At 41.8% G+C, this 27,705-nt stretch overlaps 1 protein-coding gene across 5 annotated transcripts; it reads left to right on the top strand.

The window, feature by feature from the left end:
* On the top strand, window positions 1-24,417 carry PRDM4 (PR/SET domain 4). 5 transcript variants are annotated; one of them, XM_055574768.1, is made up of 12 exons: window positions 1-143; window positions 499-765; window positions 5,207-5,340; window positions 7,257-7,442; window positions 9,034-9,828; window positions 14,083-14,232; window positions 15,203-15,342; window positions 16,264-16,349; window positions 17,286-17,413; window positions 18,378-18,692; window positions 19,812-19,980; window positions 22,712-24,417. In XM_055574768.1, exons 2-12 carry the CDS (start codon window positions 755-757, stop codon window positions 23,022-23,024), a joined length of 2,427 nt encoding a protein of 808 aa, XP_055430743.1. In that variant the 5' UTR covers window positions 1-143; window positions 499-754; the 3' UTR covers window positions 23,025-24,417. The 5 variants fall into 5 exon arrangements, with proteins under 5 accessions (XP_055430743.1, XP_055430763.1, XP_055430746.1 ...); XM_055574788.1 differs by having other exon boundaries at window positions 15,224-15,342; XM_055574771.1 differs by lacking the exon at window positions 1-143 and adding an exon at window positions 167-318.
* The last annotated feature ends 3,288 nt before the right edge of the window (window positions 24,418-27,705 follow it).

Raw genomic sequence — 27,705 nt, forward strand, 5'->3', positions numbered from 1 at the left:
CGCGGGACTGGGGGGATGGGCCAGGGGAGGAGGAGTGAGCGCGCGGGCGCCGCTTGCGGACCGTGGCGGGGAGGGGCGCACGCACGAGGGGCGGAGCGGCGGGCGCCGAGAGTGGCTGAGGAGCCGGAAACGCGCCTTGGAGGGTGCGGCCCGGAGGAGACTGCGGGCTGGGCCGGGCTGGGCCGGGCGGGAAACGTTAGGCGAGCGGCCCCTGGGGCGCGGGGGTCGTGCGGGCGGGGAGGGCCCCGAGGCGAGCTCTGCCCGGATGAGGAACAAAGCGGCGGGGCAGGCGCGCGCGCCCCCCCGCGCGGCCGGCAGGTGGGCTGCGCGCGGGCCCGGCCGGGGCGGGGCGAGGGCGGCCTGCGAGCCCCAGGCCGGCGGGCGGGCGACTTGGCCGCCCTTGGGAGGCGGTGTCCGCAGGCCCAGGCTCTCCGGCGGCGGAGGACGGGGGCTGCATCCTCCCCACGTTTGGGTGACCGCCCTTGTCCTCTCCCTCAGGTCGGGCAGCCCCCCTCCCGAAGCTCCTGGAGGAAAGGCCCCGGGTGTCCCTTGGCATGCCCCATCTCGCGGCAGGGTGCGCGGCCGCCGACCCTCGGGAGAAGTTGGGCGGTCCCGGGCGGCCCCGGGGACGAGTGGCCGCGTTTGTGCAGCGGTTGTAAGCAAGATGCGGTAGCACGTGACCTTGGAACGCAAACTCTGATGCCGGTTCCCCGCCACCCGTGTGCGCTTTTCTCTGACCCTTGGCCCCCAGCAGATGCATCACAGGTGAGTAGCTTAGTGGGCCGAGCGCTGGTGACATGTTTGGAAAACATGTAGCAAATAAGACTTTAGAATGCCTTTGTTTTTGGTGCCGTTGGGCAGGTTACAGGTGCCATTTGCAAATGGATTTGTCCGAAAGGGAACAGGAAATCCAGAAACCAGTATTGGGTTGAATATATTCTGATTAGGCTTGATTTGCGCCACATGTGAGTAATTATTCCGAATAGCCACACGTTGATTGTTGGCTTGTTGTGCATCTTTATCCTTGCCTTTGAGTTATTTGCGCCTTTAGTTAATATTTGAATCTAAGTTTCGAGGTGTATTTTTAGCTCGTTACCATGTTTCACCTTGAATTTTGCTGTTTACCATCTGGCTTGGCTGGTAATGGAGAGAAATTAAGTTCTTAATTCTTCAGACTTAATGTTGAAAGTACTATACTCCACAGTATAGAAATGTACCAAAGAGTTACATTTGACTGTTCTTTAAAGGGCCCTTTCATAGGCTGTTGAGGATAAGGAAGATTTAAAAAATTCACTCGAATTACTGAAAATTGTCCATTGCATTTGCAAACTGGCTGCATTTCAGTTAGGTTCTTACATGTCATTCTAACAAAAAGTTAATAAGATCAGCGAACGGTTCGTACTTGTGTGTGTGCTCAGTTGTGTCGGACTCTCTGCAACCCCATGGACTGTAGCCCGCCAGGCTCCCCTGTCAATGGAATTCTCTCGACAAGAATACTGGAGCGGGTAGCCATTTCCTTCTCCAGGGGATCTTCCCCACCCAGTGATTGAACCCAGGTCTCCTGTATTGGAGGCAGATAGATTCTTTACTGTCTGAGCCACCAGGGAAGCCCCATGGGTCATACATAGGTCATGTAAACTAGAGAAGATGAAGGGAATGATTCTACAACGAATATACGTAGGGGAGAATTTCGAGCTTAGTACAGTATCTTGATTCTGGCCCTTCTCCCAGCATTGCTTCCTAGAATTCCATATGAAAAGTAGCTAGGATAGAATTGCACTTTGGAATGAGAGTGTCTTAGGAGGATCGTATTGTAAATTCCCTTCATCTGCTTTCTCTCTGTGGGATACTAGTTACCTTTGGTTTATGGCTGCTGAGATCATCACATTTTGGTGACTCACAACAAAGCAGAAATCTGCTGAGCCTCACATTAACTCTGGTTTGAACTGGTTTGAGAAGGTCTAAGAGTCAGCCTAGAAACACCATTTTGATTTTTATCTTGAGATTATGTGCACAGATTAATACTCAGGAATTTTCAGTATAGAGTTTGAAGCTACAGACTTTTAATTGTATGTATGTGAAAGTGGCTCAGTTGTGTCCGACTCGTTGCGACCATATGGACTGTAGCCTCCCAGGCAACTCCGTTCATGGGATTTTCAAGGCAAGAATGCTGGGAGTGGGTTGCCATTTCTTTCTCCAGGGGATCTTCACCACCCAGGGATCGAACCCGGGTCTCCCACATTGCAGGCAGACTCTTTACCGTCAAAGCCACCAGGGAAGCTTTTAATTGTACTTCAAAGAATTACTGTAATTGTTTTTTTGTAGGTCATTCCTGCTCTACTGACTGTAAAGTTTTAATGTTTGTAGCTATAAAAAGTTACAGGAGAATTCTGTTTTAAACCACTCCAAACCCAGAAACTTTGCAATTTATGGTAGCTATGGTGTCTTTAGGTTGTACAGAGTTTTGCACTTTTTTTAAATTATTTTTTTAATTGAAGGATAATTGCTTTACAGAATTTTGTTGTTTTCTGTCAAATCACTTCTTTTATTTTTAATTTTTGAATTTTTTTTGCCTCTCCTCGTGGCATGCAGAATCTTGGTTCTGACCAGGAATCAAACCCTTGGCCCTTGCAGTAGAAGCACAGAGCCCCAGCCTCTGGACCACCAGGGAATTCCTACATTCCTTTCCTTTGCCTTCCTTCCTGTGCTGGGTCTTGGTTGCTGCATGCGGGCTTTCTCTAGCTGCAGTGAGCGGGAGCTACTCTGGTTGTGGTGCACGGGCTTCTCATTGCCGGAGCTGCTCTTGTTGCGGAGCACGGGCTATAAAGTGTGCGGGCTCAGTGGTTGAGGCAGATAGGTTCAGTTGCCCAGCAGCATGTGGGATCTTCCTTGTATAGCATAATCAAATACAGTTATTAATGTGCCGTCCCTCATAAGGTGCACCTCGTTTGCTAATGTGGTTCTAGTTGTCTTTCTAGTAAGAATGAGTTTGCATTGCTTCATCCAAATCAGAGTGCCTACTCTGTACAGGGTACTGTCCTCAGTTAGCTTTGTACACTTAATTAATGTCTGGGAGCTTAGGTTTATGAGATACCTGGCTTGGGGTAAGGTTGAAGTCTGTAAATATGGAATAATGCAGGAATAGGTTTATGTCTAGAGAAGGCAATGGCAACCCACTCCAGTACTCTTGCCTGGAGAATCCCATGGACAGAGGAGCCTGGTGGGCTACAGTCCATGGGGTCACTAAGAGTCAGACACGACTGAGCGACTTCACTTTCACTTTTCACTTTCATGCACTGGAGAAGGAAATGGCAACCCACTCCAGTGTTCTTGCCTGGAGAATCCCAGGGACGGGGGAGCCTGGTGGGCTGCCATCTATGGGGTTGCACAGTTTATGTCAGACATTAAGCATACTCCACTGTGTAAACACACAGATCCTGAGTGTTGGAACTGACTGTCAAAGGCAAAACAGTTCTTTTATTGTAATTATCTTAGTTAAGAGCTTGGCTCTCTTAAATTAGGTGAACCTGGATTTAAATACCAGTTCTGTGACTTCTGTAAATTAGGCAGATCTGGAGTTAAATCTGCTCCTTACTAGTTAATGTAATTTTGGGTTTCTTGGTCTGAGTCTCAGTTTCCTCATCTCTAAAATGGATTAAGAATAATACCTACTCACAGTAGTTATAAGGATTGTTGTTACTGTTGTTTTAGTCCCTCAGTCCTGTCCAACTCTTTTGAGACCCCATGGACTGTAGCCTGCCAGCCTCCTCTGTCCATGGAATTTCCCATACAGTATACTGACTGGAGTGGGTTGCCATTTCCTTCTCCAGGGGATCTTCCCGACCCAGGGATAGAGCCCCTGTCTCCTACATTGCTAGGTGGATTAATCACCACTGAGCCACCAGGGAAGCCCAGTTATAAGGATTAGGTGAGATCATTACATGTTATCACTTAGCCCAGTGTCTACACCTATAGTAAGGGAGTAATTAGTGTTAGTTATTAATATTTTCATGTTGATTCCTAGCTGACGTAGCCATTTTTCAGGTTAAAAACCTATTAAGTTTTGTTTTCACTGCTAAGGAGTGTGTAGATCCATTTGTCCCCTTCCTGTTCTTCACTTCTCCCATGTACTTAGGCACACACATAAGACCTTGCATCACTGTGATATTCGATATAAGGATTGGAGGCTCCTGGTGACCTTCTTTGGATAACCTGTTGGCTGGACTCTTGAAATTGTTTATGATATGGCAGTCTCTAAATTTTTTTTTTTTGACAGTCTTTAAATTCCGACATAGGAACTAATACTTCCTGATAACCTCCAGTAGGGTCTTATCAGTGTTCCTGTTACTCTAATGATACTGCTAATGGCAGTGCAAGATAGATTGCATGGAAAAGGCAGTTCTCAGATTCTCAGCTTGCTGACAATGGTCTGTAGATTTTAAAAAGTGTGATGTATTGAAAAGCTTTTTGGCAATGTTTTGCAGCATGATCTGTGTTCTTCCGTTTAATTGCTCTGTGATTTGGGGTGTATGATAAGCCTCTTTGAGCCTCAGTTTCCTCGATTCCCTTATTCTGAAGAATTAGTGAGCTAATATGAAGTAATTTTTTTTATAAAGTATCTAGCTTACCTAATGAACCTTGTTATGTGGAGGATTTTACTAAGATTATTGATTAATTATTAAGGTATCTATACAGAGTTTTAATAAAATGCTGATCCATGGAGAAGATACAGTACTTTTTCACACTGTTTGCAGTCTAATATCAGACCTAGTATCACTTTTAACCTCTGGTGAAAACAGTTAGTAAAAATTCTTTGAGTAAGTTAAAACAAGTCCAGGTTTCAGGTAATAAACCAGTTGGAGAAACGAGATACTGTGAAAGAAAACAGGTGAATTAAAAACACACAAACGCCTCATTGCCGGTGTACTCTAAGGATTGCAAACTATGCTTTAAATAGCATGCTTAATATTTGGAACAAGGCACACCTGAGTTAAATCTTGTTTCTGCTATATGACAGCCAAGTTAACATCTCTGAATCCTAATTTCCTTATCAGTAGAAGGACTATCGGAGAGCTGTGTGCATAGAAATGAAGTTGTAGTTGATCAAATTGCGTCTCTGCACCACCATTGTTTTAGGTTCTTCAGTACCTTAAACAGAGTCACTGAGGCAATTTTTGCATAACTGGTTGTGTCTAATCTTTCTTAGGATGAATGAAATGAACCTGAGTCCTGTGGGGATGGAGCAGCTGACTTCATCTTCTGTGAGCAATGCCTTGCCAGTCTCAGGGAGTCACCTGGGGTTGGCTGCCTCACCCACTCACAATGCCATCCCTGCTCCAGGTGAGTGGTAAGGGAGAGGGACTGGATTCCAACACTTAATTGCATTAACCCTTCTAAATGGAACGGGTCAGAGCCCCTTTCAGAGTGGATGGGAGTAGCCCAGCAGGTCAATGGCAGTTTCACCTGTGGTAGCAATTTTTGTAGAGTACTGAAGTTCTAGTGGGTAGGATAGGGGTAGCAGGTTTTCCTGGTTATACTCTTATTGAGTTAGTGCCCTTTTGTCTAGAGCTGTAGTTGACTTGGCGTTTTATCCAAGATTACCCATTCATCTATCCTTGCCCTTGACATTCTGTCCCTGGGTTATTAGGAGAGAATTATTGTACTAACTTCCTAGAACACATGAGAAATTCAACTTTGTTCTCTATCATACCTGAAACTGGCACCAGCCACAAATGCGCCAGACCTAGAATTATGGTCAAAGAAGAGGTCTCAGGGAGGGAGCTCCTGCATGGAACTCCCCCTGAGCCTCAGTACTCGGGCAGAATAACAGTGTAGGGAAAGCTCATTTTCCCCCATCACTGTACATTTAAAACCTTTTTATCTAGCATGGCATTGAAACATGTATAATATCATGTATGAAACGAGTTGCCAGTCCAGGTTCGATGCACGATACTGGATGCTTGGGGCTGGTGCACTGGGACAACCCAGAGGCAGGGTATGGGGAGGGAGGAGGGAAGAGGGTTCAGGATGGGGAACACAGGTATACCTGTGGCGGATTCATTTCGATATTTGGTAAAACTAATACAATATTGTAAAGTTTAAAAATAAAATAAAATTAAAAAAACAAACCTTTTTATCTACCTAGTTGAATTTTTTCTTTCTATTGAAATAGAAAAGAAGCAAGCTCTTAAGTCTTATAGCAGTAAGCTAGTGATTCTTGCGGGTCTCTGACATTGTAATGTATTGGACTCTGTTTATCAAAATAAGAGTTAATGCTTAAGAGTATTTTAAATCTGCAAGTTTAAATAGTTCTTTCTAGAGAATTACCTGCTTAATTACTAAAATGTAGAATCCCAGGGACCGGGGAGCCTGGTGGGCTGCCGTCTATAGGGTCGCACAGAGTTGGACACGACTGAAGTAGCAGCAGCAGTTAAATAAGATTCATCTAAATTAGGGTCTCTTCACATTCCTTTTAGTGTCCACAAAAGAAATTTTTAAAAAATTTATTAGTTCTTAACTCATTTGTTTATTTCTTAGGCATTCCGTTTAGTAGACAGTCTTATTAAGGAGGAAAAACCTGTTTAAAAATACTTTTCAGTGGCAAAAATAGTGCATATCTGCATTGCCCAAGTTGGTGAGTTCATTATGATGGGAAGCCACAGGGTCACTTCAGCATTGTGTGGATAGATGTAGTCCAAGGTGGATATTGTGTGTAAATTTTTAAAAATCATGAAGTATAGCATATATGCAAAAGATTATATCAAGATATACATGTACAGTTATACATCTGACTTTAGGTTTTTTCCCCAAGTAGAAGCATATCTATGAAATTTTTAAAAGTGATACATTCTCACCATATAAAATGGAAAGTATAATAAAAAATATTTTTTAAGAATCTGTACTGTCACTACTTAGAGACCACTCTGAAGTTTGATATATTTCTTTGAAATTTGGTGTATATTTCTTCCCATTCTTTTTATGTCTAAATAATTGGTTTTTTTAAATTGTATTTAAACTAGGTTTTAAATTGTAGTTAAATGTTTTGGTACCCAAGAGCAATACAGATAGCTGAACGATCAAGTTGACATTTTAAAACTGACTTGCAGACTAAATTTAGGGCTTGTCTGTGGATGTCTGCCAGTACTATCTATCTGGGGATGTAAAGGGCTACTGGGTGAGATTTTTGCCTGTAGCCAGTGATTATAGAATTTTAAAGTACTTACTTTTAATTGAGGAAAACAATTTTTTTTTTGTAGGCCTGCCAGTGGCGATTCCAAACCTGGGTCCCTCCCTGAGCTCTCTACCTTCTGCTTTGTCTCTGATGCTCCCAATGGGTATTGGAGATCGAGGGGTGATGTGTGGGTTACCTGAAAGAAACTACACCCTACCTCCACCACCTTACCCCCACCTTGAGAGCAGTTACTTCAGAACCATTTTACCTGGTAAGTGTTACAGTTATTTGGAAATTTACAAGAAATAATACATCCGACCCTTTTTTGTTTTGTTTTAGTTATTTATTTAGATGCCCCGGGTCTTAGTTGTGGCACTTGGGATCTTCGATCTTTGTCAAGACGTGGGATCTTCAGGTGCGGTGTGCAAAATCTTAGCTGCAGCATGTGGGATTAGTTCCCTGACCAGGGATCCAACCCAGGCCCCCCTGCATTGGGAGTGTGGGGTCTTAGCCACAGGACCATCCGGGAAGTCCTTATAGCAGCCGACTGTTAACTTCAGTTCTCAAAGACTTGAATGATGCTTTTTTCTCTTTGTCACTGTTAGATATGTGGGGGGAAAATTGTATTTATGTACTTCTCCTCTTAGAACATATAGATAACATTATTAATATAGCAGTTTGACAAAGGTTAATTTCTTAATGGCACATAAACAATTTTTCCCTTGTCTCTTCTAGGTTCAGTTTTTATAATTGGTCCAGTTTTTATAATTCTCCAATTGTAATTCCTACCAACCACATGTCCTGCTGTACTGTCATTGTTTATTATAAAGCTTACTGAATTTTTATTCTAAAATATTATATACTCATTTCAGAAAATTTAGCAAATAAAGAGGGAGGGGAATTATTCATAGTCCCATCATCCATCTTTCTGGTGTACTTCCATCCTACCTTTTATTTTTGTGTAGGGGTTTTTACTGTTTTCCATAATGAAAACTGTAGTACTTGCAATACAATTATATACCCTTTTCTTCCACTTAATGTTTTTCTCTATTTTTACATAGTTATTTTCCCCAGCTGTTACATGGTTTTCATAATTATCCTTTTTAATGACACATTACATTCTACTGATAGTTTATTCCATGGTTTATTATATCAGTCTTTATTGATGGGCACTTTTTACCAGTTTGTTTATTACTGTTATGTAAATATCTTTGGGTATATTATTTACAAAATGCATTTAGGGCAGTTTACCGTAAGTGGAGTTTTCTTATTCAAGAGGGTATGAATATTTTTGAGGTTTTTATTATATATACTCAATACTTTGCAAAGACATTTTAGAAATTTGGGCTTCTATTGGAGATGCAGCATGTACCATTTCACCATATACTCATTAACAGGAATGTTCAAATATTTTTTCTGTTTTAATAAAGCAAGTATAATTGTGACTTATTTTGAATAGAGCCTAATGTTTCTTGATAGTTTAATAAAAACTTAGTTATATTTAATTAAATTTTATTTTTCATATGGAATATCTGCTTGTAAATGATTTGACCTTTTAACTCTTATAGAGCAAATTTCAGCATCTTGGGACTCAGGAATTCCAACCATGTATATGTTACTAAAGCAGAAATGATTAATTTCTAGTGACTTCAAAGGAACATTAATTTTTATGATTTCTGAGTTTCACAAAACTGAATTATGGTGTATTATGTTGCTATTTATAAAGTATATATATATCAAACCAAAGAAATAGATAGGAGCTTATTTTACTTTAGTTGCATTTGTAAGAAAAATAGCTTTTAGCATTTGGAATTGTTAATACACTGAAAAGTTCCTGATATCTCATCTTTTCCTTTTCCCAGGCATTTTGTCTTATTTAGCTGACAGACCACCTCCTCAGTATATTCACCCTAACTCCATAAATGTTGATGGTAATACAGCATTATCTATTGCCAATAACCCTTCAGCACTAGATCCCTATCAGTCCAATGGAAATGTTGGATTAGAACCAGGCATTGTTTCAATAGACTCTCGCTCTGTGAACACACATGGTGCCCAAAGTCTTCATCCCACTGATGGTCATGAGGTGGCCTTGGACACAACAATCACCATGGAGAACGTCTCTAGGGTCACCAGCCCGATCTCTACAGATGGAATGGCAGAAGAGCTGACGATGGATGGTGTTGCAGGCGAGCATACCCAAATCCCAAATGGCTCCAGAAGTCATGAACCTCTGTCTGTGGACTCTGTGAGCAGCAACCTTGCAGCAGAAACTGTAGGACATGGTGGTGTGATACCCATTCATGGGAACGGTCTGGAGCTCCCTGTGGTCATGGAGACAGACCACATTGCAAGTCGGGTCAGCGGGATGTCTGACAGTGCCCTCAGTGACTCCATCCACACCGTGGCCATGAGCACCAACTCTGTAAGCGTGGCACTCTCTACCTCACACAACCTCGCCTCCCTAGAGTCTGTTTCCCTCCATGAAGTTGGCCTAAGCCTAGAACCTGTGGCTGTCTCCTCCATCACCCAGGAGGTTGCTATGGGGACAGGTCATGTAGATGTTTCTTCAGACAGTCTTTCTTTTGTACCACCTTCACTGCAAATGGAAGACTCCAATTCAAACAAGGAAAATATGGCAACCTTGTTTACAATTTGTGAGTGTGCTTAGCCTTTTTCTTTTGGAGATATTGATAGAAAGGGTCATCATCCTTAACAGGTTTAGTTGCAAAGCCAGGTGTTAATTACGGGAGTGTAGAAAGTAACTAGACTTGGAAACTTCTATTTGCCTATGTATTGTCCTTTGTGTTAATGTGGTGCCTTTTTCTCACATAAGCCAAGTGATAATATAGACATTCTGTTGGTTTTTAAAAAATCTTCCTGAAGTAAGGAAACAGTCATTTCTGTATTTAACAGATAAGTTTAGCCTAGTAATACTTATTTCCCAAGATTTCACAGAGTTAATTATATAAGTAAATTTCAGTAAGGTGTTCTGTGTGACCTGCCATGCGCTTTTTCTACATATGACAAATTTATTAGATCATGTGTAATTTTTCATCCCTGTGGAAAAATGTAAGTGGATACAAGTAAAATTTTTGGTTTTTTTTTTGCTCAGAATGCATATAAATTACCATAGTTTGGCATGTAAAAGTTCTTTTTATGGGGCAACAGTAACAAAAGCAATATAAAAAGTCGAGTTTTTGGTGTCACTACCACTTCATTCACGCAGTAAACATGCTGAGTGCTAGCAAGCACCAGCCTCTGTACTAGATGCAGCATAAAAAATAATCTGCAAGAGGCTTTAAGGAACCTACAGTCTGAAGGGAAGCACAGGCTAGTGAACAGGCTGTTGTGTTATGGTATACTGAGTGGAAAGGTGGGATTAAGTGTATGGTGCTAAAGGAACCTGCGCTGGGAGCGTCTCACCAGACTGTGGAAAACGCAGGGAAGACTGCATGTGTGTTAACACAGACCTGAAGAGCAGACATGTCCAAAGTGGAGAATCAGGAGGAACAGTGTCCCCCGTGGGAACTGGCACCTGTAGTTTGAAAGAATCGTGAGTGGTTCAGGATTGCTGAAGCATGAAACAGGTGGGGAGGGACTTCCCTGGTGGTCCAGTGGTTGGGACTCGGAGCTTCCACTGCAGGGGGCACAAGTTCGATCCCTGATCAGGGGGCTAGAATCCTACATTTGGTGTGGTACAACCAAAAAAATACAACCCTCCCCGCCTCAAAAAAAAAGAACAGAGGTGGGGAGAGGGATATGTGATGAGAGAAGTAGGGGCCAGAACACAGAGGGTCTTCAAAGAGCAGACAGGGATTTTGAGGAGGGAGGGTTGGGATAGGGGTTCTGCTGCGGTGTGAGGGTAGCAGGCTTGTTAGTGGCAGAGAGGTAAAGATGGTTTGGTTTAGAGGTAAAGATGCCATGGTTTAAGTGCAAGGTCATGGTATTCCAATCTAGAATAGAGATAATGATGGAAAAAGTGGAAAATATTAACAGAAAACTCAGTAGATCCTGTTGATTGGGTGAAGTTGGAGGAGAGAAGGTTTAAGGAGAAATTACTGGTTTCTGGCTGGGAAACTAGGTGGATAGTGACCATTCCTTAGGATGATGAATGATGGAGGTGGAGTGGTTTTTTTTTTTTTTTTTTTTTGGCTGCGCTTGGTCTTCCTTTCTTTGCCAGGTCTTTCTCTAGTTGTGGGCAGTGAAGGCTAATCTTGGTTGCCGTGTGTGGGCTACTCATTGTGGCTTCTCTTGTTGTGAGGCACGGGTCCTAGAGCATGGGCCTCAGTAGTTGAGGCCCATGGACTTAGTTGCTCCGAGGCATGTGGAATCTTCCTGGATCAGGGATCAAAGCTGTGTCCCCTGCGCTGGTAGGCAGATTCCTATCCTCCGGGCCACCAGGAAGTCCCTTGTTTTGTTTTTGATGCGTGTAGGTGAGTCCAGTGTCAGACATGTTGATTTCAGTGTCCAGTGATACCTAGAGATGTCGGGTGAGAACTTGAGTCTGGAGCTCAGAGATCTATCCCGAAATATTCAGGAATCCTCAGCATTAAGGTGTTAATCATAGCCATGGAAGTGAGGTGAGATCCTATCCTAGTTAAGTGTGTGGAATGACAAGGCTAGGTATGCTAAGGTACAGTGGCAGAGGAAGAGCTTCTAAAGTAAGTTGAACAGGATGGTCAGAAAAGTAGGAGGCTTCTGGTGCTACTGAAGCCAAACAGTGGGGAGACCTTTCGTGTTAACCCTTTAAAGTCTCAAATTTATAATTTTAAAATAATTTAGGATTGTAATTAATGTATGGTTATTAATTGAGGAGAAGGTAAGAGGTGGTTTAAGTCAGTCTGTTTATCCTTCTGCGGGGAGAGTGCTACATCTGGCGTCATGTGGGATCCTCGTCCCCTGACCAGGGATCAGACTTGTGCCCCCTGCAGTCAAAACCTGTCATCTTACCCACTGGACTGCCAGGGACGTCTCCTGTTGATCCTTTTTCAAGTGGGCAAGTGGAACCTCTTGCTTCTGAGTGTTTTTCAAAAGAGATGTAATTCACATACACATTTTAGTGTATGGTTTTTAGTATAATGGTGGTTTTTAGTATAATGACAAGGTTGTAGTGACAACAATCACTACTATCTAATTCAAAAATTTTTCTTACTTCATAAAGAAACCTTGTTAGCAGTTACTCTCACCCCTACTCCCCATTCTCAGGTAACCACTAAACTGCTTTATCTTTGGATTTGCCTAGTCTAGACATGTCATATAAATGGAATCCTACCGTATATGGCTGTGCCTGGCTTCTTTCCCTTAGCATAATGTTGTGATGGCTTATCCATGTTATAGCATGTATCAGAATAATATTCCATTGTATGGATATACCATATTTTGTTCATCCATTTATTTTTCATGAACATTTAGTTTCTCCTTTTTGACTATTCAATGCTGGTATGAACATTCACATACAAGTTTTTGAATGAATGTATGTTTTTAATTCTTGGATATATATGGGATTGAAATTCCTCTTTTTGAGGAATCGCCAGACTGTTTTCGAAAGTGGCTGCACCATTTTATACTCCCAGCATCAGTGTATGAAGGTTCCAGTTTCTCTACATCTTTGCCAAGATTTCCTTTTTTTTCCCTAGTAATAATTGAATTTTATTTGTAAAAAAAATGGGTATTTATAGCCTTCACAGTAGGTGTGAAATGGCATCTCATTGTTTTAATTTGCATTTCCTTAATAACTAATGATGTTCAGCATCTTACATGACTTATTCACCATTGGTATTCTCTTTGAAGGAAGCCTATGACCCTTTTTTTGCCATATGAAATCTGAATCTTCTTTGTTTGAAGAGTTAACATGGTTTATAATTAGGAGCATTGGAGAATAAGTCCTCATAGAGTGTAGGGGATCTCTAGTCTGATTTTAAAGAATTTTAAATCAAGTAGTACTTGAAGAAGTAATGTATTATTACTACTTTGGCTAAATATGAAAACTTTAACTGATATTTTACGCCATTTAAGTGGTAATTTCTAATAGGTTGTTCAGGGGAATAAAGGCGCCTAGAAGACTGTGGTTCTATGTATTACAGCTATTTTGTGAATGAATTTGGAGAATCTGAACAGTCATTGACTAAATAGGGTCATGAATACTACTGCTTATCAAGGAGAAAGGAAAGTAAAAGAGCAAAAGATTTGTGGAGAAGGAGGACACTCCTGAGCTTGTAAACGTGAAGTTACAATAAGCATAGAACAATGTATGAAGTCAACATTGTTTTTTTGACAGTACAAAAAGGAAGACCATATGAACAATAAGAAATTAAGAGTGTTAAGCAAACATGTCTGCAAGAGTATGATCCTACCTGCTGTCCTAAGGAGCAGACTGCATATTTTCTTTGTCTTAACCTGTCATCCAAACGTGGTCAGCCAGTTTGTTAACAGGGAAGCAGGAGCGAGCGGTGGTGTCCGCATCTCTGACTGCGTTGTGCTGTGTTGTCACTGCATCACCGACAGCGTTTCAGCTCAGTTTCCTCTCAGAGTTCGGTAGACTCTGAATCTTTTCGACTTCAGAACATCATATCTGAAGGTATTACTTGTCCACTTAATGTAAGAAATGACAAGACTTGATTCTTGAAGTAATGTAGTGTTATTTTTTGATCAGTGTTTTTCTTATGCACTGAACAGGAAACTTGTCCATTTGTAGTAAAAAAAAAAAAAAAAAATCAAATCTTGCTGAAGGAGGATATGAATGGGTATACATGTACGTGTAATAAAGTGGCCCTTTGATCAGAGCATTTCTCCTAGAACCTTGCTTCATACTGGTTACATTTTAATAATTCACATTTAAATAAAGCAGGTGGTCATTGATCTGTCTGCTGGAACTGACCCCATTTATGTCTCACATTTGTCATCTGCAGGGTGCACTCTCTGTGACCGAGCCTACCCCTCAGACTGCCCTGATCATGGACCGGTGACTTTTGTTCCTGACACTCCAATAGAGAGCAGAGCCAGGCTTTCTCTCCCAAAGCAGCTTGTTCTCCGCCAGTCAATGGTGGGAGCAGATGTTGGTAAGACCCTGGGAACCATAAAACTTGATCAAAGTCTCTTCTTCCTTTGTAGGGTAGAGCTGTAAAAGTGGATGTGTATAATTTAGAGATTACTTGCTTGATCCAGAAGTCAGTTTATGGCTGAATATTTATCCTTTTATGGAATACTTTTACGTGGTGATAACACTAAATCAAGTTGAACACTTTATTGGAAAAGTTCCCCTTTCTTAGGATCAGGATTGAATAGAGGAGAGAATCCTCCTCAAAGGCTGAATCTTTGAAGACTTGGCTTGTATTTTCAGCTGTATCATCCACTGTCAATTATCATGACAAATCATTCCTTGAAACTTAGTTTCTTTTATAAAACCTGGAAAATTTACCATTTATAACTTTTTATCACCAAAAATACTTTCTATCAAATGTTTATAAATTGCTTAATACTCCTTAGGAAAAGAGAGTAAGAAATACAGACTGCCACGGTATGCTTACCCATACTGGAATGTAATGTGGTATCTGAATCTTTATGCTATTCTTTGAAAATACGATACTAGACTCATTGTTCTTTCAGGTGTAGCTTAGGCATCAGTCAGTTGAAAGCATTAAACCGCTTAGATAATAAAGAGCAGTGCTTTAAGCACAAATGATCTTAGAAGTTTGATTTATTTTGTAGTAATTGCTTTACTTTTTTATAATAGAGTAGTGTTGTCTAGTCCTTTTTATGTATCAACTTTGAGGGACATGGTTCCTTGTGTATAAACATTGGTTCAGGAATTTCTGATACTGCTTCTTAATCTGCATATTTCTTCTGAGCCCAGTCTAATCTGTTCATTACTTTTTCCTTATTTATAGAACAGAACCCATAAGATGTACCTACCTTTCAGGAGTGCTAGAATATCAGCAGTTCATAGATTCATGGAAAATAAGACTCTTGGCATGAGTTAAGCTACTGTCTTCTCTATCCTATTAGATGTTTAAATCATTGATTGTGTAGTTGGTGTCCTTCCACTGATAGGTGTGTGGACTGGAGAAACCATCCCTGTTCGGACTTGCTTCGGGCCTCTCATTGGCCAGCAAAGTCACTCCATGGAAGTAGCAGAATGGACAGACAAGGCGGTTAATCATATCTGGAAGGTCAGTGTTTTTGGAGATTTTCTGTGACTTTTGGATGCTTTTATAGTAAAGAAGTAGTTAAAAGCGATGTAAAAGTCAAACTTACCCAAGATTCATACAGTGCCAGTCATCCATCAGTCATTGAATACTACTTTCTGTTCTTGGTAGCCAAATTACAATACATAGCAAAATGTCAGATATTGAATATAGAAGATAAACTGTTTTAGTCTCCATTTTGTTAGTAACCCAATGACTGCTCATTTTTATTACTTGTGGCAGCTCAGGCTTTGGACTTTGTTTATATGTTGAAAGTCTTATTTTGTAATCAGCTAAAGCATTCCTCAAATATTTAGCTTGGGAAACAATTCTAGACTTGGAAGCTAAGATTATTTCTCTAGTTTTCTAATGAAAGGGACTGAAAACTTAAGTTTCTGATATACACAGCTATTCCTATAACATATTTATACAGAATCTTAGTAGATTGGGAATGATGCTTGTTAACTTTGAATTAAGGGGGAAATGGGTCTTGTGATAGTTGGAGAGGTGAAGTGCCACTGGCATTGGGGACTTTAGTTGTGTTGTCCAGACGAGAACACAGGAATGCTAGGTTGACTGGAGAAAAAAATAAGAGGTGGTTCTCTGACCTTAATGTCCATTTGTGTGGTGGGTGATGAAGACAACTAGAGTTTTTTATGTCTTTTCCAGTCAAGCCAAAAGGTGACTAATCAAGAGCAACATGATTCTGTATACTGAGCACTAACTGTAGATCTCTAGTGGTCTTTATTGCTGGAAATAGAGTGACTGGTGAAATGACAGACATGTGAGAGGACAACCATGTGTTTTCACACTGGCTAGGAAAGCTGGTTCCTACTGCAAAGTAAATGAGATTATTGCTAGAACTTGTCAGTTCATTTGATGTGTATGTTTGCCTTCTGTTGGCAGATATACCACAATGGTGTCCTAGAATTCTGCATCATTACAACTGACGAAAATGAATGTAATTGGATGATGTTTGTGCGCAAAGCCAGGTGAGATGCAATAAATAGTTATGATTTGGATATTTTTCAGTAGGAAACTTTGAATGCAATAGGAAAGAATTGAAGAATCCAATGACAGTGATATCTAAATATAGCTTAAAGCCTAAGGCTTTTCTTCATTTTCTTCACTCCAGTAGTTGTTGACTAATGGTGATTATAAATTAAAATATAAGAAATTATCCCTTTTTATGAGCAGCTTGTTCAATTTACCAGTGCAATAAAAAATGATACAGTTACCATTGAATTTTTAAGTAGGTTCCTTTTCTTTATATTGGCTATTGGTCAACCCCTTGGGCTTTCCAGGTGGCGCTAGTGGTAAAGAACCCACCTGCCAGTACAGGCGACGTAAGAGATGCCGGTTTGATCCCTGGGTCAGAAAGATCCCCTGGAGGAAGGCATGACAACCCCCTCCAGTATTCTTGCCTGGAGAATCCCCATGGACAGAGGGGCCTGGAGGGCTACTGTCTGTAGGGTTGCACAGAGTCGGACACAACTAAAGTGACTTAGCATGCACACATGCAATCAACCCCTTAGGCTGCTGTGTTAATTCTATTTCTGTGTCTTTGTCAGTGTTTTAAGGCTTCATTTTACTTAACTTTTTTTCTAGCAGTAGACTAGAGTGTTTCTGACTATAAAGAGCAATGAGGTGATATACTGAAGAAAGAGTTCTGTTTCTAAACAAGTTAACCCTAACAGGTAGTATAGGTAATTAGAGAAATGACCCAGAGAAATAGTACATCTAAGTTTTCATATAAGATTTCACTATAGGATATGATATGTTTAGTATATATTTCAAAATTAATATGCTTGATGGTCATTCCCTGGACGGGGAACTGAGATTCCACAAGCTATGCAAAATTTTTTAAGTAAAAAATTTTTTAAGTAAATAAATAATATGATAAAATTAATATGCTTGATTTGTTAAAGGAATCGGGATGAACAGAATTTGGTGGCTTATCCCCATGATGGAAAAATCTACTTCTGTACTTCCCAAGATATCCCTCCTGAAAATGAACTGCTTTTTTATTACAGCCGGGATTATGCTCAGCAGATTGGTAAGTTTATATATAAGACTTGTTTGTCATGAATCTAACACAGTAAAAATACCAAGGATCAGTAGTATAGTTCTGGTAATGATTTACATGTAAGCAGAACACCCCACTCCAGCATTCTTGCCTGGAAAATCCCGTGGATGGAGGAACCTGGTGGGCCGCAGTCCATGGGGTCGCTAAGAGTCGGACACAACTGAGCGACTTCACTTTCACTTTTCACTTTCATTCATTGGAGAAGGAAATGGCAACCCACTCCAGTGTTCTTGCCTGGAGAATCCCAGGGACGGAGGAGCCTGGTAGGCTGCCGTCTATGGGGTCGCACAGAGTCGGACACGACTGAAGTGACTTAACAGCAGCAGAAGCAAACCACATACCTTTGTGTATGTAAAAGCAGAATATTAACCTTACGATAGAAGTGTTAAGATCTTTGAAGTTCTTCATATGCTGAAGAACCAGGCAACCATACCAGCCAGGCAGCATGAACTTTGTGTTAGGACTTTGATTTGGGGAATTTGAAGTTCCTGAGTTCCTTTTCGAACCGTTACAGTTTTAAGTTCATAAAGGACAATGCTGTGAGTTGATTTAACCTTCATAGTCTCTTTCTTTGCACTGTGTCATAATGACAAGTGATGACACTCCGTCCCCTTTCTGATATCTGTGTCAGAAGCGTTCTCTGTCCTTTTTCACTGCAATTAAACTTCTGCCACACACACACAGACGCAAGAGTTTGCGTGTAACAAAATCTTCAGTTTATTGCTTAGGAAGATGGTTATAGTTTAGTATTTACCAGGTTTTCCCTATGTGCCTGACACACTATTTGAGATGCTGGGACTAGAGCATTGAACAAGATTTGTTTAATTCTACAGGTAGTGGGAGAGCTGGAAATTTTGATAGAAGGGAAAATTGGAAGCAACAATCACTAAGTTTTAAAATTGAAGTAAGTACATTGAGTAATTTTATTTTTAAGGTGTTCCTGAACACCCAGATGTGCATCTCTGTAACTGTGGCAAGGAGTGCAGTTCCTATACTGAGTTCAAAGCCCACCTGAGCAGCCACATCCATAACCACCTTCCTAGCCACGGCCACAGCAGCGGCCATGGGCCAAGCCATAGCAAAGAGAGGAAGTGGAAGTGCTCCATGTGCCCCCAGGCTTTTATCTCTCCTTCCAAACTTCACGTCCACTTTATGGGTCACATGGGTATGAAGCCCCACAAGTGCGATTTCTGTAGCAAGGCTTTCAGTGATCCCAGCAACCTGCGGACCCATCTCAAGATACACACAGGTAAGCTGTCCTGGACCATGAAGTGGGATTTTGAAAAATTAGAAATTGGTAAGGGCGTGGCAGCAAGACAAGTCTTGGAAATAGGGTTGAGATCAGATGTTAGAGAACTGGCTGGCTGACAGGAGGACTTCATTGGGTCATGAATTGTGTGGAATAACTGCGTCCTCAGAGAATATTACTAAGTTGCTCCATCTTCCAGGTGGCCTAGTCATAGTTTGAAGGTGACTGGGAAAATGCAGTTAATAATCAGGGAGTTCATCTATGTGTTTGGACCTGAAGGTAATTCTTCAGAAACAGAGCGTACTATTAGAGGTCACCCCTGTCACTAGCCAGAGCCAGTTTCTGTCCTTTGAATATTGTTTGTTGAATACCACCAGAATTTATTGAGTTTCTATTTTCTAAACTCCATGCACACCAAACCCTTTCTCTTAGCTGTAAGGTTTTATCATATGCACTATAACAATAACTGGTTTAGTTTGGTTTTCTTGGTTGGGTCATTTTCTCCAAAGCTTTGAAGGTAAAATTCTTCCTTATCCTTTTCCATTAAGACGGAGTAGTTCCAGCAGAGTGTGTGTGGCCCACAAACCTTAAGATTCGAAATGGCTTATAAGAAAAGGTTTGCTAACCCTTGACTTAGAGTAACTTTTTTTCTGCATTCTTAAAAAGATTTTATTTCATCCTTGGTTTATGAAAACATGTATTTTATTTAAGAAAGAAAACTAAAATTTAGGTTGTAAAAATATGTTTGCTTATGGACAAGTACTAGAGTTCTTGAGGTCTTTAAAAAAAAAAAAATACTGAATTAAGGTAGGCACTACGGTTATAAGTGATTTTTTTCCCCCAGAACTTGTATCGTGTGTTAGCTGTAAACAGTAAAGAGTGTGTGTGTAGGTAAGTAGTCATAGGTCAGGTTCGTTAGCTTCACTAGCTTTAATCGCAGCATATAATTCAGTGGCTCTGAGTGGCTCTAGGTAGATAGTCCTAGAATGTGAGGTTCCAGTTACCAGTCAATTCTGTTTTATTCCTGCCTCTGCCACATACCTGTACAACGTGTCTCTCCATGCCGAGAGTGCTCGTGGCACTTTGAATCACAGTGTGATCGTTCGGGTTAATATGCAGGTCAGAAGAACTACAGGTGTACTTTGTGTGACAAGTCTTTCACCCAGAAGGCTCACCTGGAATCCCACATGGTCATCCACACGGGGGAGAAGAACCTCAAGTGTGACTACTGTGACAAGTTGTTCATGCGGAGGCAGGACCTCAAGCAGCACGTGCTCATCCACACGCAGTGAGTGACCTGTAGCTGACCGTTGCTCGGGCGATGAATGGGGGCTTGTGTGTGCCGGCTCACTGCCTGTCTCCCGCCGTGGCGCCTGTAGCTGTCTCCTGTGTTCTCTGACCACACAGATTGTGTTCCGACCACATAGGTCACAAAGCTAAGGTTCTGGTTTATCCTGGAAGAGTTTACGTGCTTGCTTTGTTTTCTTATTTTCACTTCTACTGTATTTCCTTTTTTCTTTTATATTTTTGAAACATACTTTCATTTGATTAACAAATTTTTAAGTACCTCCTTGAAGTCCAGCAATTTGCTAAATGGTGAAAATACAAAGATGAGAATGGTCCTTGGATTTAAAGAGCTCAGAGCCCATTAAGAGAAACAGAAGAGTAAATAATTGCCATGCTGTGTTGCAGATGTTAGAGTAAGTGTAGGATCCTGAAAGACTATAGAAGAGGGTTACCTCGCCCAGTCTGCGAGTATCCTGAGAAAGCTTCCTGGTAGTTGGAGCTAAGTATTAAGGTAAATTAGAGTTAATCAGGGAATAGTCTTCTAGACAGACGAAACGGGGCATGTAGAAACATGAATGTGAAAAGGACTATGAAATGAAAGTGATTATAGTGAGAGCATCCCATGTATGTGAGAGCAGTAGCGGGAGGCAGCAGCCAGTAATGAAGAGCCTTTTATCCAGTTCAAAATTAAATTTCATTCTGGGAATAATGGAGAGTCATAGGGGCATTTTTCCTCCCCATGTACCAGGAACTACCCTGCTTTGTGTGTGTGTGTGCATGTGTGTAGTTCAGTGATGTTAAATGTATTCACATTCTTGCACAAGCATTGAAGGATTTTAAGGGAAAGAATGTCATGGTGAGATGTCTGTTTTATAGAGACTACTCTGGCAGCAGGCCAAGGGGGTGGAAGGAGAAGGCCAAATATTGGACAGCCTGTTAGGAATTTATTGTATGAATCCAACTGTAATTAATTGTCCAGCCTGTGTTAGTTACAGTGACAAATAGAAGAGAGCAGGTTCTGTGGTCCTTTGCTTTTAGCAAGTGTTAGAAGAGGGAGAAAACATTAGCTTGTATTTTATTTAGAAATACATCAAAAATGGAACCTTTATTCTTATCATGGGTTTTAGATAAATATTTTTTGTATCAGCTCTTTTATCTGATTTGTAATCACAGTGCAACCTGAAACACTAAAACACCAAAGGAGTCTGGATCTACATTCCTGACTCTCAGAATGACCTTTTAAAACAAAGTTTTCATTAAGTGGTTTCATTATTAGTATGAAATTTTAGAAATTAGATACATTAATTATCAAATTTTATGTATAGTTTTTACATAGTTGGAACTGAAAGAGCTCTCTGGGGTCATTTAATCTAGCTGCTTGTATTAGCTTGAGCTGCCACATCAAAATACCGTAGACTGAGTGGTGGCTTAAACAAAAGAAATTTATATTCTTAAACTTCTGGAATCTGAAAGTTGAGACCAGGGTGCCAGCATGGTTGGGCTCTGATGAGGGCCTTCTTCCTGGCTGCCTTCTTGTTATGTGCTCAGGTGGAGGAGAGAGTGGACAAGCTCTGATCTCTCTTTCTCTTCTTCTGAGGACATAACCCCATCATTGGGGTCCCATCCTCATAACCTCATCTACACCGTAGGTCCCCACCTCCAGATCCCATCACGTCATGAGCTGAAGCATCAGCATACCAATTGAGGTATTCAGCCCCTAGCACTGCTCCTGATAGTCACTTGGGAAATGTGAGAAACAATGATTGGTCCAAGGCCCCACCTCCAGGGATTCTGATTTAGCTGATCGGGGCAGAGCCCTGGCCTTGGTATTTTTAAAAAGCTCACCAAGTGGGTCTAAGGTTCAGTCAGGGTTGAGTGCCCCATTTTATCTGTTTAACATGTTGGATTTTCATTAAGACACAGGGTTCAGATGCTCAAAAAAAGTTAAAAAATTCGTACTCTGTATGATCCCCAAGTTTCTTGTCAGCTCTAAGATGTCTGGGCCAGGGTTATTACTCCAGCCTTGACGCTGCTGACGTCTTGAGTTGGATACTTGTAGGGGCTACTGTTAACACTATAGTTAGATACCATTATGTTGGTCAGTTGGCAAACACTTTCAAATTTGAGTCTTCCAGTTAGTAAGAATGTGTGGCAACAGGAGCTCTGAAATGGCTGTTGATGGACGTGTATATTGATACAACAGCGTTGGAAAACAGCTTAGCATCATCGTGGTAAAATTGAAGGTGTGCATATCCTTGGATCCAGCTGTGCCTCTCCTGAGTGTATGCCCTAGAGGAACAGACCCACATACCGGTGTAGAAATGTTCACATAGCAGTCTTGCCTGTGGTGTTAAAAAGAAAACCACCAGAGTCCTCATTAACAACAGAGCCAGTGCCACAACCAGGTTGTGGTATATTTGTAAGTAGTCTCCTGCCATGGAAGCAACTTGATTGAATTTCAAAAAGAAGCAAAAACACAAAAGAGATACATACAGTACAATCCCATTTACCTAGAATTCTAAAACAGGCAAAATCAGTCTGTGCTGTTTAAACTGCACACATGTCATATGGCTGTTCTATATGATACATCTCCTATAGAGAAGTTTGATTCTAGTTGGGTAGAGCTTCTCAGACAAAGGTCTTGAGGTTGTGCAGAGTAAGTGTGTGCCTCGGTTGCATTTGTAACCCCAAGTCAAATGTTTTGTTTTGTTTTTTCCTTGTGTTCCTCTTAGAGAACGCCAGATCAAGTGTCCCAAGTGTGACAAGCTGTTCTTGAGGACAAATCACTTAAAGAAACATCTCAATTCACATGAAGGAAAACGGGATTATGTCTGTGAAAAATGTACAAAGGCTTATCTAACCAAATATCATCTCACCCGACACCTAAAAACCTGCAAAGGGCCCACCTCCAGTTCATCAGCACAGGAGGAGGAGGAGGAAGATGACTCGGAGGAGGAAGAGCTGGTGGACTCGGTGGGGACAGAGGACTGTCGCATCGGCAGTGCTGTGTATTCAGCAGATGACTCTCTCTCTGCACATAAATAGAAGAGAAAGAAGCTGACTATTCTGGATGGAAAATGCAAAAGGGAAAAACACATAACCAGTTATTCACTACAGTGGTTTTTATATAAAATAGTTTGATTCCTTCCAGCCAATAGTCAAAACAGACTAAATGGGAATGGATAAAGCACTTATAGAAGAGTATCCTAATGAAAACACTTTTAAAAAGATTGAGAATAGAGCACGTGTCCTCTTTTTAAGTGGTGTATGGGGAGGCAGGTGTCAGCTTTTGGGATCTGTTCTTTATTTACATGATAATCTGGGTGATAACATTTATACCTGAGTCAGCTGCCCTCTGCCCAACAAATCAGATTTATTTTAAATTCTTTCATTATTTCGTTTTTCTCCCAACCCATTGATTTGGTAGCAACCGTTGACTTGGTCCCTGCGTCACAGTCGTCCTGATGGTGGTTCTGGTGTTACGTTTTATGCAGACTTGTGACTTAAACTCATCCCGGAATGGATTGGAACGTAACAGTGTAAGCTTGTTACTCTGACGGCGGCTCACAGATTTAAAGCACCACCTGCCTTCATCTTTCCTGGCCGCTGGGGAGTTTAGGGTAGATCTTGCTTCCCAGAATTTCACAGGTACCTAGAGGGCAGGTGAGAAAGGAGCAGCCAGGCAGCAGGCACTGATGGAGAGAAGAAAAGGAGAGGCACCTGGGCCACTGTCCAGAGTGCTTCTGTCACATGCTCTGATGGAAGCTGGGGTGAGAGACCTGATTGCTGTTCCTTAGAGGTCTTTGAAGGTTTTGATACATCTCTGTCTCCAGTGAAGCCTCCAGCACCCGGACAGAGTATCTGGAGGTCTAACAAGCCAAGTAACGCCTGCTGCGTTGTCTCCTGATAGCAAGGACATGTGGACCAACTGACAGAGAAGTACCTTGGCCCATGGAAAGAAGGAGGGAGTGATCCTTGCTATCTGGCTTATCATCTGAAAAGGATCAAGACACCATTAAAATGTTGCCAGCTCAGAATGAGAAGACACGTTGGTGCATTCGCAAGGTTAGGCGCTCCCAGTTGTCTGTGGTGAAGGACCTCATCAGTTAAACACTGTGGATTCCAGAGGATTTGGAAGGTGCAGAAGGTCAAATGGTCACCACGTGGATGTGTTTTCAGGGTTCCAGCTTAGTTCACCCACCCATCTGATCTGTCGTCTGGTTTTTCTCATGTATAGCCTGCTTTCAGCAAGAAGCAAACATCCTGAAGTCGACGGTTGATGGAACATGCTCTCCTGCTCTAAGGCACAACCTCTGGGCTGGAGTGGAGAGGACTCTGGTGGGAAGGTTTTGCTGCTAATGTATTTATGGAATGAAGGTATTTCATTCAAATCTGTATTCCTCTAGGAAGGATTAAAATAAAACCTTTTTAAAAAATACGATACCTCTTGTAATCTCATTTTGTGGAAGGAGAAGATTGAAGCTTTTACAGGAAAATGAGGTCCAGCTTGAGTTTTTCTAAGGTCAGAAGTTGGAGAAAGTATTTCTTAAGTACCTTAGCTTTGAAATTAAATTTTAGAATGCTTGTGCAGAACAGTGCTTAGACAAATCGTGCTTCCTGCGTCTCCTGCCCTCTTCCTTCCTTAGGTAGTGCCTCTTCTTTGCTGCCTCCATGGAAAGTACAGGTCTGCAGTTGAGGGAGTGGGTGAGGTGGTGTTGGTTAGAGGTGGCTGTCAACATGAGGTCATGAGCTGCCATTAGGGAGCTCTGGTGGGGCTGAGACAATGCCACGTTCAGCTTCTCAAGCTGGGAAAGGTGTCCTAGCGGCAGCCACTCCTGTCCCCAGGAAGCCACTGGTGCTGGAGCTCCAAGTACCCTTTCTCTCTTTGACTCCTGCTGAGTTAAACTTCATCATCTCCAGATGCTGGTTGGAATGCTGCCCAAGATAGTTAAAAGTGTTCGTTGCTCAGTCATGTCTGATTCTTTGTGACCCCATTGATGGTAGCCTGCCAGGTTCCTCTGTCCATGGACCTCTTCAGGCAAGAATACTGGAGTTGGTACGCATTCCCTCCTCCAGGGGATCTTCTGGAGCCAGGAATTGATCCTGGGTCTCCATTGCAGGTGGATTCTTTACTGTCTGAGCCACCAGGGAAGCCCAAGATAGTTATTAAAGCAAACAAAAACAGGAGAGGATTTCTGAAAAATAGTTTAAGTGAGAACGAAGATGTTATTTCTTGCTAATGGCTGTCTTCCTTTTTTTTTTTTTTTTTTTTTAACCTCTTAGACTTTAATAGCACGTTCTAAGTCTTTCTCACAAGATGAGGAAATAAGTAGCTGCCCCTTTACAAGATTTTACTCTGAGCCTTTTCTGCCCGTCGTATGTAGCCTCGTCTCTTGCTCCTGTTGGGATCCAGCTGCTGTTGGGTGAATGGTCTCATGCAGAGGCAGGGTATTATAAGGGTGGGCTCCCAAGCCTGGCTGATTGTTCTCTCATCTGGGCTTTGCTGCATGATGGTCTGGAAGCGTGGTCAAGTTGTGTAACCTCCCTATGCTTCTGTTTACTTAACTGTAAGCAGAGACTACTCATAATAGTTTGCATTTCATAGCATTGTTTGATGTTAATTCATGCAAAGGGCTGGCACAGCGTTTCAGTTCAGTTCAGTCGCTCAGTCGTGTCCGACTCTTTGTGACCCTATGAATCACAGCACCCCAGGCCTCCTTGTCAATCACCAACTCCTGGAGTTCACTCAATCTCAGGTCCATTGAGTTGGTGATGCCATCCAGCCATCTCATCCTCTGTCGTCCCCTTCTGCCCCCCAGTCCCTCCCAGCATCAGAGTCTTCTCCAGTGAGTCAACTCTTCGCATGAGGTGGCCAAAGTACTGGGGTTTCAGCTTCAGCATCAGTCCCTCCAATGAACACACAGGACTGATCTCCTTTAGGATAGACTGGTTGGATCTCCTTGCAGTCCAAGGGACTCTCAAGAGTCCTCCAACACCACAGTTCAAAAGCATCAGTTCTTCAGTGCTCAGCTTTCTTCACAGTCCAACTCTCACATCCATACATGACCACTAGAGAAAACATAGCCTTGACTAGACGGACCTTTGTTGGCAAAGTAATATCTCTGCTTTTCAAGATGCTATCTAGGTTGGTCATAACTTGCCTTCCAAGGAGTAAGCGTCTTTTAATTTCAAGGCTGCAATCACCATCTGCAGTGATTTTGGAGCCCAGAAAAATAAAGTCAGCCACTGTTTCTCCATCTATTTCCCATGAAGTGATGGGACCTGATGCCATGATCTTTGTTTTCTGAATGTGAGCTTTAAGCCAACTTTTTCACTCTCCTCTTTCACTTTCGTCACAAGGCTTTTCAGTTCCTCTTCACTTTCTGCCATAAGGGTGGTGTCATCTGCATATCTGAGGTTATTGATATTTCTCCCGGCAATCTTGATTCCAGCTTGTGCTTTTTCCAGCCCAGCGTTTCTCTTGATCTACTCTGCATATAAGTTAAATAAGCAGGGTGACAATATACAGCCTTGACGGACTCCTTTTCCTATTTGGAACCAGTCTGTTGTTCCATGTCCAGTTCTAACTGTTGCTTCCTGACCTGCATATAGGTTTCTCAAGAGGCAGGTCAGGTGGTCTGGTATTCCCATCTCTTTCAGAATTTCCCACAGTTTATTGTGATCCACACAGTCAAAGGCTTTGGCATAGTCAATGAAGCAGAAATAGATGTTTTTCTGGAACTCTCTTGCTTTTTTGATGATCCAGTGGATGTTGGCAATTTGATCTCTGGTTCCTCTGCCTTTTCTAAAACCAGCTTGAACATCTGGAAGTTCACGGTTCATGTACTGCTGAAGCCTGGCTTGCAGAATTTTGAGCATTACTTTACTAGCGTGTGAGATGAGTGCCGTTGTGCTATAGTTTGAGCATTCTTTAGCATTGCCTTTCTTCGCGATTGGAATGAAAACTGACCTTTTCCAGTCCTGTGGCCACTGCTGAGTTTCCCAAATTTGCTGGCATATTGAGTGCAGCACTTTCACAGCATTGTCTTTCAGGATTTGAAATAGCTCAACTGGAATTCCATCACCTCCACTAGCTTTGTTCATAGTGATGCTTTCTAAGGCCCACTTAGCTTCACATTCCAGGATGTCTGGCTCTAGGTCAGTGATCACACCATTGTGATTATCTGTGTCGTGAAGATCTTTTTTGTACAGTTCTACTATGTATTCTTGCCACCTCTTCTTCATATCTTCTGCTTCTGTTAGGTCCATATCATTTCTGTCCTTTATCAAGCCCATCTTTGCATGAAATGTTCCCTTGGTGTCTCTAATTTTCTTGAAGAGATCTCTAGTCTTTCCCGTTCTGTTGTTTTCCTCTATTTCTTTGCATTGATCGCTGAGGAAGGCTTTCTTTATCTCTGCTTGCTATTCTTTGGAACTCTGCATTCAGATGCTTATATCTTTCCTTTTCTCCTTTGCTTTTTGCTTCTCTTCTTTTCACAGCTATTTGTAAGGCCTCCCCAGACAGCCATTTTGGTTTTTTGCCTTTCTTTTCCATGGGGATGGTCTTGATCCCTGTCTCCTGTACAGTGTCACGAACCTCCGTGCATAGTTCATCAGGCACTCTGTTTATCAGATCTAGTCCCTTAAATCTGTTTCTCACTTTCACTGTATAATCATAAGGGATTTGATTTAGGTCATAACCTGAATGGTTTAGTGGTTTCCCCCA

Source organism: Bubalus kerabau, chromosome 1, assembly GCF_029407905.1.
Source record: "Bubalus kerabau isolate K-KA32 ecotype Philippines breed swamp buffalo chromosome 1, PCC_UOA_SB_1v2, whole genome shotgun sequence".
Lineage (NCBI taxonomy): Eukaryota > Metazoa > Chordata > Mammalia > Artiodactyla > Bovidae > Bubalus > Bubalus kerabau.